Source organism: Notechis scutatus, chromosome 1, assembly GCF_049901735.1.
Source record: "Notechis scutatus isolate UNSWTSFEM ecotype Mainland chromosome 1, rNotScu1.2, whole genome shotgun sequence".
Classification (NCBI taxonomy): Eukaryota; Metazoa; Chordata; class Lepidosauria; order Squamata; family Elapidae; genus Notechis; species Notechis scutatus.
Genome location: NC_142009.1, coordinates 261,126,942 through 261,143,988, shown reverse-complemented (window position 1 = coordinate 261,143,988; position 17,047 = coordinate 261,126,942). Strand labels below are relative to the sequence as shown.

Here is a 17,047-nt window from a genome sequence, read left to right as displayed (position 1 = left end):
ATTTCAATAATCTAATCCATCTTGGAAAGAAAAGAAAAAACATATGAACATCAGTTAACAATCCCAAGATTTAAGCTGATTCAACTGAAGAAATCAGTTTTATGAACTGAGGTTTTACAACTGTTTAAGATTTTATCAGCAGTTACAGTGTTTTCTCTCCCACCAGAATTTTACTGGATTCCATTTTATTCTCAGTGACAAAACAATATCCTGAATGTAATTTGTGACCACTGCCAAGCCTCTGCTGAGTCATTCATAAACAAAACATAAATTCTGTTTGGAACACTTCATTAATTCTCTATTTGCATGACGGCAATATCATGCAATACAGTAAATAACAAAGTTATATGAAAATAGAAGTAAAAAGCCTCTCGTGTGATATGTATATACAAATTTGCCTCTCTGTGTATTTACTCGTGTGTGTGTGTGTGTGTGTGTGTGTGTGTGTACGCACACACACACACACAGAGGCAAATTTTTACCACATGACCATGGGGATGCTGCAACAGTCATAAGTGTGAAAAACAGTCATAAGCAACTTTTTTCAGTGCCGTTGTAACTTCAATTGGTCACTAAACGAATAGTTGTACGTTGAGGACTAAATGATGGTTGGATATAAACAGGAGGCTGTTATGGTCTGGATAGGAAGGAACAGACTTAGGCTGAACTCTAGCTTTTGGAATAACAGCTTTCTGATTCCAAAGTTAGTTCATCTATAGTTATGGAAGGAGTTGACCCCACCTATGTAGAAGTAGTTAACAGTCTGGGGATTCTCCTGGACTTGCTTGACAACCGGTAAGACCATGCCTAGGTAGTCTATGCACAATTACATCTTATGCTTCAATTGAAGCCTTCCTGGAGATCATCTCTTTCGCCTACCTCATGACTGTGCTATCACAATTCACTCTCTTTGAAATCATTGGGAAGCTTAAACTGGTTCAGCATCTACTAGTCAGGGTGGAGTGATGGCTGCATCTAGGTTTGTCCTTGTAACACTGCATTGATGCTAGTCAGCTTCTAATTTAATTCAAAATGTTGCCAATCACCTTTAAAGTCCATCCTGGCCATCTCTAAGGCCTGCTCCAAATTGAATCTGCCCATACTGTAACATTTGGGAGAGTCCTTATTGAAGGTCTTGTTACTTTAGGACCCTTCTATAGGAAAACTTGTTTGTCTCTCTTCCTATCAATCATCACTGAGATACATTGAATTATATACAGTAGGTTTAAGCTTCACTATTCAAAGTATAGTATACTCACGGCATTCCTTCTCATCACTTTCATCAAAGCAGTCCGGCAGCCCATCACATTGCCAGGCTCCTGGGATACAGCGTCCATTACTGCACATGAAATTTCCAGGAATATTACATTCATTTGTGAAATTATTCCAAGGCAGTTGGAGTTGGCTTTCTGTAAACCAGGAAAGATAAAATAAAAAGAAGATATGTGGAAGTTCACATATGTAGAAATTATTTTTTGCATCTGAACCAATATTATTGGGAGACAAAAACATAGATATATAGATATATAGATAGATAGATGGATGGATGGATGGATGGATGGATGGATGGATGGATGGATGGATGTAGAAAGAGCAGAAAATTGGCGTTTAGATCTATTGATCTGTCCTTTCTTAAATCAATATTATGAAGTTTCCTTTTTTCTATACTTTACAAGAAGTTCTTACTTATCATTCAAAAATTGTATATCTCTGAATAATAACATGAGTTGGGAAAACTGAACACTTATTTAGTTGAAACTAAGTGTTTGAAAACATACACTGTTTTAGTGAATAACATGAAAACTATTTCCTTTGTTCAGTTTGTAATTCAACACATTTGGCACACATTATAGTCATAGCTATAGACCTTTAATTCACTTTTCCTTAGATTTCAACACTTGACAAATGAAATTGAACCTTGGTTTAATGAAGCAATTCAACCAAAACAATAATAAGTAGTTTCCAAATTAATCCAAAATGAATTCAGAGAAATTTCTTATATCACTGTACAAGTCTACTTTCTGAACCCGAATAGTTAAAAAAAAATCTTTCTCTTTAAGATCTAACTCTTCCTAAAGTTTACTTTCATCTTAGTTGCTGCTGAAATAAGTTCATTCCCAAGGCAAAGAAAATAATTCCATGGGCACCTTGCCCATTGGACTGCATTTTAAAAAGATTTTTATTAAATCAATATAATTCACAGATTGCCAAATATAGCAAGCTTATTTAACTGAACATAAATAAATAGAGCTGGCAAGTTGCAAAAAGCTACAGACATCTACTTTACAGATGCATCTGAATCCTATTTTGTCCTCATAGGATTCTTAGAAAATAAATGACTAATGAAACCCATCTCTTTGTAGTCACCATGCAGGCTAAAAAATAATAATCGGTAGATAGTACCATACCCAGGGTAATAGAAACGGAAGGCAACTTTGCCTTAGATAACTATGTGTTTTGATAACATGAAGTTGTAGTCAGTCCGAAGACATCATTTTGTTATATCACCCACTTGTGGTATAATTTGCTTTCTAAATTTCAAACATGTGATTAACCCAAAACATTACCTATCAATTGTCTATCAGAGAGACTACTGAACATTGACTATCTCAAGTGTTAACTTTGTCTCAGTCACATCAATATGATGAATTAAATTTCAGTGAATTTATTGAAGCTTGTAAACATTGTGCAGAAGTCACTATGATACTGACAGAGTACAGATCTCTTATTGGTCCATTAAATGACTCTGTGCCAGACATAATCACTCAGCTTGACCTACTTCCAAGACTGTTCTCAGAGTATACTGGGATAACCTTAAGTACATTGCACAGAGTCCCTTTAAAGGAAGTTGATATACTAATATAATAAACAGATGATTTAATCTAAACAGGTCAGGTTCTCCAGGAATCAAATATATAACAAAGGCATATTATACATCCTATTTGCATTCACATACTTTATGCACAATTGATATATTTGATAGAACATATCACAGAATATATAATACACACATTCATTATACATACAGTACAATGCTATGTATATACTGTATAAAATGTTCTTATTAACACTTTAGTTAATGTTATTAACACTCTGTTAATAATTTAGATCACTGTCAGTCTTCACTCAGGCACAGCAGTAAATCCTTATCCTCCCCAAACTAACAAGCCATAGGTATCCTTAACAAAGGTGGAGAGGTATACAACACATACTACAATGTCATGACACAAACTTCACCTCTCACGTGCTTCTGTGGAGAGTCATTGTGCAGTTCTTGCTGATTAAGACTAGTTTGTAGTTTGCCTCAAGGACAGAGTGTTGTCTATTTGTCAGCTGCATGAAAAGCATTAAATAGATAGCTGAAAGGCTGCCTTGGGGTCTTGGGTTAATTGAAACACCTGAGAGCAAGCATATCTGCCTTCTAGTAAAGATGTTTATATGGGGTGGTTTTATCAGGCAAAGGAATTGTGGTTGTTGTGCTTTGGGTGTCCTCGTGCACTGGAGGTGTTTTACAGCAGTCAACCAGGTCGGACCGGACGTCCGCGGAACAAGTCCCGGGTTGAGGTAAGCGCTTCTAGCTCGGGAGAAAGCTCACCGAAGCACTTCATCAAAAAGAGGGGGCGCCCAGCGGCCACGGGCCGTAAAAGGTGGGGATCACTTTACAGTATCAAGAATCTGGGTGACTGAAGTCACAGGATGAAAGCAGGGAAAAACAGAGTCTGAGAGAGGATCCCCAGAGGACAGGAATACATTTATTTTTGCTTGCTGAGCAAGCAAAATTGGACAGGAAAATCTGTGTAGCAGATTGACTGGTGAAATGAAGCTACATTGGGAGCATAAAACAGCCAAACAAAGTGTGACCAAGATGTTTACTTTTCAGGAACAGATTATTTTTCTCTCTCTAGGCTAGAAACACAAAAGGGAAAATAAAGCAAAGCATCTTTTGGAGAAGGCTAACTTAACTAAACAGTGATTAAATTTAACAACAATCTACCTGCTACCAAACACAAGATTCAAATCCTATATATCTGTCAGCTCCCTAGTTTAAATTCCACCACTTTTTCCCCCTGCTCTTTCAAATCAATTGGCCTAATGGCTAAGGTGCTGGCCTAGAAACCAGGAGACTAAGTTCTAGTCTCACCTTAGACCTGAAAGCCGGCTGAACGTCTTTGGACCAGTCATTCTCTCTCAGCCTAACTCACCTTACAGAGTAGTTGTTGTGAGGGGGAAATAGGAAGAGGAAGGAATATGTTTGCTGCCTTGAGATGTTTATAAAGTAATAAAGGAGGGATACAAATCTAATAAATAAGTAAATAAACTTTTGGCCATTCTTTTCTCCATCTGGAAAAATAGTAAAAGTGTTCTAAACAGTATTTAGTCCACCTGCTAGCTTCAGCCCTTATAAACACAACCTAAAGATATCTGTTACAAACAAAAGAATAGCTATTGAAGATTCCCAGAGGACTGGCTAATCCCTCTGACTAATTCTAATCCTTCTGCCTGCCACCATCTATACTGATTTATTATATCCAAATCTAAGAAGAAATAATTACAAAAACTAGTCAACAAAAATCAATATAATTTAATTTCTTTGGAGAACAGAGGAATGCTTCAACTTTCATCCTAGAATAACTATGGAATGCTTTAAAGTCTGTAATCCAAAACTAATAAAAAAACCTATATTAATTTCTACAATTCTTTGCTTTAATAACCACAGCAAAGGTCACCAAAATAATTGTTTCAAAATTAAATCATTCAGATGAAGAATGAGATAAAATTAACTGTATGTTACCTCCCTGAAGAACAGGAAGAACAATCCTGTATCACCCAAAAAACTAATTCATTTATCAATGAATATATTTTTTGAATTATAGAAAGTTTATGCAAATATATCAATTGTTAAGATGCCAAACACATCTTGTTTATGCTGCAAAAGATGAACATGGCTACCCTTCTGCATAAAGACATATAATTGGTAAAAATAAAATATCCTTTGAATAGAGCTTGACATGTTCATGTAATTTTCTTGTCAATACAGAAAATCGACTTTTATTACTAGAGTTTGCAGGTCCTTGGAATTTTTATCTAACACAGTAGTATTTATTGGTATTTCTTCAATTTTAAAACCATTTTCTTTTGATCCACTTAGTGCTTTAACTATTAGTTTAACAACAAGCTTTTGTTTTTTTATGGTATTTTCTACATAACTACATAACAACCCACTTCACCCTGAAGTTCTATCAATTTGACACCCTGCAGTTGTAACAATTTTACAATACTATCAGCTTTGAAGAGAAGTATATTTGCTCAAACATTCCATTCAACGGGAAGGACTATGCTCATACTACAGAGTTCATTTTTAGTAGAAGATACATAGCTGAACAGCTAAACCATTGGGTACTAATGGTTTGCACACCATTAGTCCTTCTGATTAAAAAAATTTTCATTCTTTTTAGCAACAAGCTAGCATCGTTCCAGAGATCAATGTATTTTTCCAGAAAAGTAATAACTGTTCCCTAAAACTTCTTCCCAGAAACTGTGGGTCATATCAAAGTGATTCCCTGTTACTGAAAAATGTTTTCTCCACCCTGAGTTTTATTTCAAGATAAGTAACAACTGTAACACCTATAGTCTGTGAACTGATGAGGTTACCTAGTTTGTTAATGAAATGTCTGCAATAAAACCACCAAGTCCATAGAGCACCCATAGTTCAATTTTGAGTTACAAATATTCTCTTCCTTATGTAAATTAATTTAATTCTGTATAGTTGTTCTATAACACTGTCATACAATATTTTGATTGTTATCAATTACATTAAAAATGTACCTCGTAATACCCTCTCCCCCAAACCATACTACATTATTGGTTGCATTATGTGTGTGTCCAATGTTACTGATACTCTGCTTCCAATTTACTTTTGCCACAACATGAGCTAACTGGTAAGTCTGAACGAACAAAAAAGCATTTCGTTATTCATAGAAATATAGGCAGTCCTCAATTTATAACAGTTCATTTAGTGACTGTTCAAAATTTATACCAGCACTAAAAAAGTGACTTATGACTGTTTTTCACGCTTACGACTGTTTTAGCATGTCAAGTGATCAAAATTCAGACACTTGGCAACTGACTCATATTTGTGACGGTTGCAGTTTCCTGCGGTCATGTATCCCACTTTTGCAGTCTTCTGATGAACAAAGTCAATAGGGAAGCCAGATTCACTTAACAACCATGTTAGTAATTAACACCTGCAGTGATTCACTTACCAACTCTGGCAAGAAAAGTCATAAAATGGAGCAAACCCACTTAACAAATGTCTCACTTCGTAACAGAGATTTGGGCTCAATTGTGGACATAGGTCGAGAACTACCTGTAAAGAAGGCATGCTAGAGATTCTGCTTTATTTCAATATAATCTTTCTAGTTTTTAATTTATTAAATTAAGAAAACACAGTTGCACTAACAAAACAATACTCATTTTACGTAAACTGACTGGATTTTCAGAGTATGCCACTCTGAACAAACAACTCTGAGAAATTGAAAAAATTAGTATAAAAAGTAAGCAGACATATAGGCAAAAACTAACACTGGCTAATATCATAGATTTGTTGGTTGTTGATAAGAAAAAAGACCAAAAAAAACATCTCTACAGTGGATGTGGCAGTACCTGCAAACAGCAAAGTAGAAGAAAAAGAACTGAAGAAAATAATAAAATACAAAGACCTGCAAATAAAAGTAGAATGACTGTGACAAATATCCTGCAACAATACCCAAGTCATTGGAAAGGGCTTGATAGGTGGATAAAAATGCCAAATCCAGTCTAAACATCTAATTGACTGCACATCCAACCCAGGGGCGGGATTCAAATGTTTTAACAACCAGTTCTGTGGGCGTGGCTAGGTGGGTGAGGCCATGTGACTGGGTGGGCGTGGCCATGTGACTGGGTGGGCATGGCTTTTTTGCAGCACAACCCCATTTTTTTGCCTCCTGGGCCTTAGGCAGGCCTCCTGGTGTTTTTGCTCCTAGAAGGCTTCCCTGGGGCCCAGAAAGGCAAAAAACAGAGCAGGGGGGCCCCCTATGTTCCATTTTTGGGCTTCCTAGGCCTCAGGCAGGCCTCCTGGGGGTGCATTTTTGCTCCTAGTCAGCTTCCTTGGGGCCCAGGAAGGCAAAAAACAGAGCATGGGGGGCAGCAGCACCCACCCACCCCACATGCCCCCTTTTGCCTCCCGGGCTTCAGGGAAGCCTCCTGGGCAAAGCAGTAAGACAATGAAGGGAATCCTGGAACAGCTGATCATCAGAGCAGCCGATCATCAGAACAGCTGATCATTGGGAGGGGGAAAAATGAAATACCTTACAGAGTGACTGGATGGGGGAGAACGCAGTCCGCAATGTTGGGCATGCGCGCATGTGCAATAAGGACTGACTGGGCTGGGTGGGGAGGGACGAGGCCAGACATGGGCACGATTTGCAGGTTCTCTGAACTATGCAGAATCATAACAACCGGTTCTATAGAACCAGTCCGAACTGGTAGAATCCCACTCCTGATCCAACCATAATTGTATAATAATAATACAATAACAATATCAAAAAGCATTAGACAAGTTAGAGAATCTGATAAAAAGCCACACTGCTTGGATCTGCACATATGTTATCCCAATACAACACCAACAAGTACTGTGATTTCACCTTGTTATATAAATAACAATAATTTGCTAAATGTGTATGCTCCCCACCTCTTAGTATCTCTGATTTATTGGTATTCTCTCTCATCCTAGAATTAAAAACAGTTTTTTCTGATATAACTATCTCAGTAACATATCAGTTAGATATTTAGAAAACTCAATAAAATTTAACTTCATAACTTCTTCTGAATTGTGCCATATACCTTCCAGTTGTTTTATTCACTGGTAAATGACTGTTTCATTATTCCTAGGAAACGGATAAAATATTACAAAGCTTGTTCCGGGAACTGGTACAAATGCTGAATAGCAAATCAAGATTATGAATAGAAGCAAGTATGTCCTCCCCTGTGCTGTCACAGTCTGTATTTATAAAATCAGCAAGACAGATACAGGAATTGTTTACCACAAAATGTACTGTGATTAATCCCACCCAAACATGGCATGATTAGGCTTTACAACTTTTACATAACTGTAAAAGACAGACCAGAAATAAAAGTTAAAATAAGCAAAAAAAATAGTAAGAAAACACCTGTCTGATCTTGATAAAAACAAATCACCAGGGTCTGATGGATTACATCCCAGATTTTTTAAAGGAGCTGGCAGAGGTCATCTCAGAACCACTGCACCATATCTTTCAAAAATCCTGGAGCACCGGGGAACTACCAGAGGACTGGAAAAGAGCTGATGTGGCTCCCATCTTCAAAAAGCAAAAAAAAAAAAAAAACAGACCCAGGAAACTATAGACCAATCAGCCTAACATCAATACCTGGGAAGATACTGGAAAAGAGAATAAAAAAACAGATCTGCCAACATCTAGAAACAAGTGAAGTAATAACTAGCAGTCAGCATGGGTTTGTTAAAAACAGATCATGCCAAACCAATCTTATTTCATTCTTCAACACAGTGACTAAATTAATAGACCAGCAAAATACTGTGGACATAATATATTTAGATTTCAGCAAGGCATTCGATAAAGTAGACCACAACCCACTTCTTAGTAAGCTAGAAAAAAGTGGAATAGATAGCACCACCACTAGATGGATTCGCAACTGGCTGGCAAACCATACTCAACGAGTAGTCCTTAATGAGTCTAAGTCTACATGGAGGGAAGTAAACAGTGGGGTGCCACAGGGTTCCGTCTTAGGCCCAGTACTCTTCAATATCTTCATTAATGACTTAGATGAGGGAATAGAAGGGGAACTTACCAAATTTGCAGATGATACTAATCTGGCAGGAACACCCAAGAAGATAGGCTCAAGATCCAGATTAATCTTGACAGACTAGAAAACTTGGCCGTATCTAACAAAATGAAATTCAATGTAGAGAAAAGTAAAGTCCTATGCTTAGGCAAGAAAAACCAAAAGTACACATATAGACTGGGTGAAACCAGGCTCAATAGCAGTAACTGTGAGAGGGATCTTGGAGTCTTAGTGGACAACCAGCTAAATATGAGCCAGCAGTGTGCAGCAGCATCCAAAAAAGCTAATGCAATCCTAAATTGTATTAACAGAGTGATACAATCAAGATCAAGGGAAGTACTAATACCACTCTATAAAGCCATAGTAAGACCACACCTAGAGTACTGCATCCAGTTTTGTTCGCCACATTATAAAAAAGATGTTGAGACTCTAGAAAAAGTACAGAGAAGAACAACCAGGATGATGATTAGGGGACTGGAAGCTAAAACATACAATGAACGGTTGCAGGAACTGGGCTTGGCTAGTCTAGTGAAGAGAAGGACCAGGGGAGACATGATAGCAGTCTTCCAATATTTGAGGGGCTGCCACAGGGAGGAAGGGGTCAAGCTATTTTCTAAAGCGCCTGTAGGCCAGACAAGGAATAATGGATGGAAATTGAACAAGGAGAGATTTAACCTGGAAACAAGGAAAAACTTTCTGACAATGAGAACAATCAACCAATGGAACAGCTTGTCCTCGGAAGTTGTGGGAGTGCCATCACTTGAGACTTTCAAGAAGAGATTGGACTGCCATTTGTCAGAAATGGTGTAGGGTCTCCCGCTGGGCGGGGGGTTGGACTAGATGACCTACAAGGTCCCTTCCAACTCTGTTTATCTGTTATCTGTTATCTGGATAGTCTTGGTAAAATCCCTAGTCTTAAATTTTATGCTGTGTTCACAACAGCTGTTAGTTCTGCTTGGAAGATACAAAAAAATATGCAGAGAAAGCTCACGGGGCTTCTTTAATAGCTAAGAGAAAATAGAGAACATGTGTCATCTGAAAAACAAAGTTTGGGTGGAACATGTGCATGGTACCAAACAAATAAAAGCCAACATGTTTGGAGAAGCAGAGAAAGTTGATTTCTTTACTAAATCAAAAACTGGCTGCATGTGGGTTTTTTAAAAAAAAATAATAGCTCTGCTCCAATAGTACATAAAACAGACATTAAGAGCAAGAAACTGTATAAAGGTTCTAAGTATTTATTTATTTATTTATTTTATTTGATTTGCCAATTGTTTACAAGATAATAAGTATAAGTGTATACATAGTTGTGAATACATGAAATGGGTACATATAAGAAAAATAAAAGAAGAATAAGAGAAACAATAGGACAGGGATGGTAGGCATGTTGGTGCGCTTATGCACGCCCCCTACAGGCCTCTTAGGAAAGGGTGAGGTCAATAGTAGACAGTCTAAGGTTAAAGTTTTTGGGGTTTGGGGAAGAAACTACAGAGTCGGGTAGAGTAGAAGAGGGACTTCCCGATAATAGAGCAGTTCCAGTATTTGTACTATATGAGCCCCTGTAAAAGAATGAAGATGGGAAAGAAAAGTTAATGGGCGGCTTGCAGAAAGCATGATAGCATTGAGAAACAGCATGTGAGAAAGGAAATCAAAATAACCCAACCTTGGGTCTATTCATTTTATTTATCTAACCATTTATATAGCCATCTATCTTATGTCAAACTCCCAAACAATAATTAAAACAATACTGATAATTAAACAATGTAACACGTTTCTATTAAAACCATAAACATTAAAAATCTGACATAAAATTAAATGTCTGATATACAGTCTCACATGACATCTTTTCATCCACCTGACCCTATGCTTGGGGAGTGGGGGGAAGACAGGTCCGAACTGCTTTTTTGGAATGCTAGGAGGGTAGAGACCGGCCAGACTTCAAAGAGAAGGGTGTTCCATAGGGCAGGAGGTCTCACAGAAAAGGCATGCCTCCTAGATCCCATAAAATGGCATTGTTTAAGGGAGGGATTAGGAGCGTGCCCAGTCTATCTGATCTGATAGGATAGACAGATGTCCTTAGGGAGACATAATCTTGCAGAAAGTCTGACCCTTTGCCACATAAAGATGGTAAGGTTTTAAAGGTAATAAATAGCACTCTGAATTACACCCAAAAGAAAAGTAGGAGTCAGTGTTTGTTTATAGTGAGGTACAGAGAAACTTGGACAAGCTTTGGATGAGCTTTTAATTGTCTATTATTCTATCTACACACTAAATTATGTTCATGCCATGCCTGTTTCTTGACAAGGCTTATTCCTTTGAAGGAATGACAGCCTCCTGCTGATCACACACCATTATAACTGGGTTTACAGTTCCAAGAAGAGCTATTTTATCCATATTCTGGTGCTGGGATATTTAGAAATGCTTATAAAGAAAGACACTTCAAAAAAGACTTGTTATTCTCAAAAAGGACAATCTATGCTCTCACTGGAAGAGATTCTTAATTTCTTCTTAATTCCTGGATTATGGTCATGCTGGAGAACAGTCAGCATCTCAGTATGAGAAAGTGTGAAGATCTCTATAAGCACCATAGCAAGCACAGAAACATGGAGAAATCCTCATAATTATTCTATGCTAATTAAGAACAGGAGGGAAGAATCTTGGAAGACAGAATAAGGCATTCTGTTATTGACCAACAAATGAGCACTGTCTGGTTGATGGTTCTCTCTATTAAGTTCTGTCTGGAAAAACCAAACTCTGATTGGTTGGCAGTTGCCTATGCATTCTATATAAATATGTCCATATTTATTGCATCCTGATATCCAAATAAATTACCTTGCGTACATTTTAAATTGCACTCAGAAAGATTGGGAGATGGAAAACTTTGTCATTTGGAATTATTCTTTTCAGAGAAAATATTTGAAGAAGGGAGAAGCAATACAGGAATTAATCTAAGCAATTTATCCTACTTATACATCAGCTGTGATCTGGACTAGAAAACTCAACTTGGGAAACAAAGCTATATACATTTGCTGAATGTTGATGTACATATCAGGACATAAACACACTAATGAACAATACATGTAACTTATTTTAAAAAACTATGCTGATTGTCAGGAAAATAACAGTCAGGTTTTTTGCTCTATGCAGGAAAATACTGATATTCACCTGCTATAGTCACAGACAAAAACCGAATTGGGATAACTCCTCTAATTATGACTTCCAGATGAGGGAAACTGAATCCTGATTAAGTCCCAAGGGAAACTTACATTATAAATAATTCAAAATTCATGTAAACATCACATTTTATTAAACCTATATTTACAGTGACATGCACAAATTATATCCCCCTCCCATTTGTCACACAGGGACATGTCTTGGAGGTGCTTGTGATCAATTTAAGTGCATAACTGTAGTGATTATGATTAGCATTGATCATACACAAGAAAATCATTCCTTTTCTATATTGAACAGAATCTATGAATCAAAGATACTGGGGAAGTTCAACCATTCTTTTTATAGTAATTACTATAAAATATATCATAAATGGAAAAAATAAAATAATACTAAAAGAAAAACATGGGAAATATCTGTCACAAGTATTAAACAAAAATGATATTTATCATATATCTTAGCACATTTTGAACATTTATGATAATGAACAAGATGATCGATAAAAACATTTAGTATCAAATAAGAGAGGTCATCAAAAACTAGAAATGCAATTTGTGAACCTTATTGGGGGCACGTTCAAGTTAAAAATATCCTAAAGTTAGAAAATGAATAGAAAATAAATAAAAAATAAAATAAAATAAAAACACAAATAAAAATTACAGATTGCATTGGCATTTTCCTACATTTCTAAAAATCTTGGTGGATTTTAAATGTATGTCTTCAATGTATTTTATTCTATTTATTGGCTCCATTGATTTCTGTAATGTTTACATGACTGTATTTCAATGCCATTGTAGTCTATAAATAAAATCATACTGGATGAGAAGTTTCACTAGTGCAGTTAGGCAGCTGCCAGCATTTTAGAAGGAAAAGGAGAACCAAAACATCAGAATATTCTAACCATGCAAAGGAACAGAAAGGATTACTGAAGAATAAAAAGAGATATTGAATACATGATAAACAAAATTGCTTTTAGCTGGATAAAATACAGACATTCTGCATATTTTTGTAAGATCTGTATAAAAGTAAACGACAAATGGAACCTGGAAGGAAATTGGACAGAATTATGTTAGCACCAAGCAGAAACAGGATATGCCTGGGATGTGAAGCTTTACTCAGAAACATATGGCCACTCATCACAACCCCTACGTAATTCAACTTCTGGGTGTCTGGGCTACCAACCACAAACAGCACAGGAGAACAAAAGTTTTGCAGGTTCTGTAGATTGAAATATCTGAAAAGGAGTAAAAAGGTATTACAACCTAAGGAGTAAAGGAGCAAAAAGGTATTACAACTACTCTCCTAAGAGGAGAGTAAAATGCAGGAAAATGCAATAGAAACAGGAAAATACTGATTACAAACACAACAGCACAAAAGCAGGCTCACAAAGGTGTATTAAATTGACCAGCAATAGGGTCATTCCAAGGCTGAGCAGGTGGGTAGAGTACCTTATTCATGAGAAATATATAATATTAATATAATATAATATTAATATTATAATATTAATTTTGTTAGGATAGCTTCAGTGCCTATGGTTGGAGTAACTGTTATCTTGGAAACCATGAGACATTTTACAGGAGAACAATAATTACCTTTTAGGAAAGTATCAACTGAGCTGAATAGGAATACATAATTACACCTTTTGCTTTTAAACAAAATTGAATTAAACCAGTCAAACATTCACTGATTTTTTTTAACGTTACAAAAACATACCTCGTCCTCATTTAGAGACTGCAACTGATTCCAATAAAATGTTGCTAAGCAAGTACAGAAAGAGAGATGCTGCAAAGGTTGCTGGTTATTGCTGACTCATTCAGGTAAAGTTTTCTCATGCAATGTCCTGTGTACGACTCTGTATTCCACCCCCAAGAAAGGACACAGAGGTATCTATTTCTGAGCTGCTTTTCACTATGGCACAGCATTTCCCTAAAATATGCTGACTATAAGTTAAAAAGTTCAGTTCTCTGATTTAATTATTCCATTAGGAGTCTCCTGATGGCTGCAACTGCTGCCTGAAACTGACAAGACCTAAATCAATTTCATCCTCAAGACTTTTGTTGTCCTAAATGCACTTTGGTCAGAAATCGATTTCTTATTATCATTTATTACTCTCATATTTGTGCATAGTTGCTATTTAAAGCGATCGTATTCTAAATTTGAAAACATTTCAGAGATAAGGAACATCTCCCCTTGCAGTCAACTGTAAATTCCCAAATCGTACCTTATTATCACAAATTGCCTTCACAGAATAAACCCTTTAACAGTTCAGTGGAAATTAGGAAATATTTTTTAAAAACTTATTATGCAAGTTGCAATATTATTTTTTTATAAATACAGGGGTGTTTTATTTGCATGCTAGTGCTCTTGATTCTTTTTGCATATTGAGTATTAAATAATCACCTTAAAAAACATAGTTTGATCCAGTATGTAGAATTTTACCATATCTCAATTACCATGAGAATTTCTTGTCTTTCTGTTCTACTTTAGTGACTCTTCATAGGAAATGAAGTAATTGTTGACTGGAACATATAACCAAATGCAACTAATTAGGAGCATTTTATTTGAAAAAAAGTGACATGACTGAAAAGAATTTTCAAACTATTTTTTTTAAGAAGGAAGCTGATTTCTCATATACAGAAGAAATCAGTAAACTCTTTCCATTCCTTAAAATATATTCTGGGCCACTTAAACTAAACAAGTCCAATAAAAAGTCTACACTTTTACAAATAATTCTAAAATATTAAAATTAGTTTTCATCATGTAAAACAGACAATTGATTATTTATGAAAGTAAAACCTAGTCAGCTCTTTGAAGATGGAAGATGCTACTGAAATTAAATCTGAACACAGATTGGAGAAATCAAGCTTATTCAGTATACATGATGACAATACTTTGCACATTGTTGCAACACTCATGATCTTTTTCCTCAGGACTGTTGGCTGTATTCAGTTCCAAAGAGATATGATAGACCCCACCCCTTAGTAGTAAATTAATTACACATTTACAAAACATTCAGCAAAGTTGCTCACATTAGAAATTAATTTTACATAGGAAGCATCTCCATTCGTGTACTGTCCACAACATTTTCTGCTGGGTTTAATTATTTAATCTTATAACATGGTGGGTTTGTTCAAATTTCAGAGTTTCATCAAAGCATTTAATACAGTGTTCATATGTTTTAAGAATGCAGACTTTCTAAGGAAGCTTGCAATATGAAATATATATTCCCATACCAATATAACATTCCTGAAACAATAAATCAGTTTTATATATATTTTGAGCAAGTTTAAACAAGTTAAATCCAATGCTTACCCAAAATGACATACATAATTTAAAATATACTTTCAGGTGAAAGCTAAAGAAAATAGAAATTTAATGTTTTAAAAGTTAACTCTTAGCCTTTGAATTGGCTTGGAAATGCAGCAGTAATGTATACAGCTCTAAAGAAGTTAAGTAATAAATGTCAGGGTTTATTAGAATATTTTGGGTTGAAAAGAGAAAAAATTACTTCAAAACAGATGGGACACTTGGGTAATGTACTATATATCAACGGTTCCTTAAAGCAGCTGCATCTTTTCTCAAGATCGTATACATCCATGCTAGGCAGCTGAAATTCAGTCCTGACTCCTGAGAAAAGAGCCATTGATTTAAGGAATCACCAAGACTGTTGGATTTTGATGTGCTCTCACCTTCATTATTTTCTTACAGATGCTTCAATAATAAACTGACATTATTCCTGTCAATTGCCAAAACTTGCTACCATATTCACTCATCCATGTTTCAAAACACCTTTTCACTTTCTAATCAGGGAGCACTGCATAGCCCCGATACCTATCACTCTATTGTCAACAAGGACTCAAATATATTCTATTAAATGAAGTCCAAATAACCTACTATAAACTATCATGGGTATAACAAGTATTAAGGCTACTTATCAGGTTTAATTAGTTTAAGTCTACTTTTAAGGTAGGCTCACTGGACTACTCTTCAGCACAAATTCTGATGTCATGCACAAATGTTAGTTTCATGACCTTGATTGACTAAGTAGGAAATTATACATGTTAGCAAATCTTGGCTGGATCTTCATGCAACCCAGTCAGTCACTACTGCCATGTCCAACTTAAGATTCTAAGGAATTTGATGCTGGAAAACCTGTTTCAGAAATATGTAACAGAGGGAATCTTCAGAGATTGGTGTGCAATCAACCAATGAGCAAATGAGGAGGTGGTCAAATGACAAGGATCCTAGTCCTTTGCAGCCATCCCACCCCAAGATGCACTATGCACTTCAGAGGGCAGAAGAGTGACACTTGGTGTGTCCCCTTGCCTCTCAAGAAGATCTTCATCTCTAATAAGTTCCTGCCAGTCAACTGTCTTCTATCTGGACTTTACATGGTCAAAACATTACAATTCTTATCTTCTAAAATTTTATCCTTTGAACCTGTATTATGATGCCCTACTTGTGAATGTTTAAACCCTCAGAACATGGTTTGAATGTTTTTGATGCTGACTTCGCCTTTCAATAGGACTCTTTGCAGATAAGCTTGAAAATGCTGGGAAGATAATTTAGTCCTACTTATATACCTGAATGAGAGAAATTTATACACAAATATTGTGTAAATGTAGTTTTCTAACCACTGCTTTACTATGGCTCTTTATAAATAAAATAAACATGTTGTGATCCTCTGATTTGTGTTTACAAATGAAATGGTGGAGCTGGTTAAACTATGCGCTTGCAAAATTTTGCAAGCCTCAAACTTCAAGGCATAAGAACATGGAAAGCAAATGTAGAAAGATTGCAAAGCTAGCACAATGAATAAGAACACTTGTTCCATAACTAACAAATGGTTCAAATAAAAACATAGACACGTGATATTTTAAGGAGATGTTCTCGTGATAAATGAAGGATACATTGCAAATTTCCTAACCAGAGAATGAGAATCTCCATTAAGATTCTACAATTACAAACTGAATTCCAAAAGGCACTTAACTATTCCCAC

The 17,047-nt window shown here is 36.0% G+C and overlaps 1 protein-coding gene across 2 annotated transcripts in view; it reads right to left on the bottom strand.

The window, feature by feature from the left end:
* LDLRAD3 (low density lipoprotein receptor class A domain containing 3) overlaps positions 1 to 17,047 on the bottom strand; it is a 185,819-nt gene that overhangs the window by 114,552 nt on the left and 54,220 nt on the right. For both annotated transcript variants that reach the window (XM_026664683.2, XM_087951250.1), the window contains exon 2: positions 1,260 to 1,409. In XM_026664683.2, the coding sequence (XP_026520468.1) occupies positions 1,260 to 1,409 (150 nt within the window). The remainder of the gene's footprint in view (positions 1 to 1,259; positions 1,410 to 17,047) is intronic.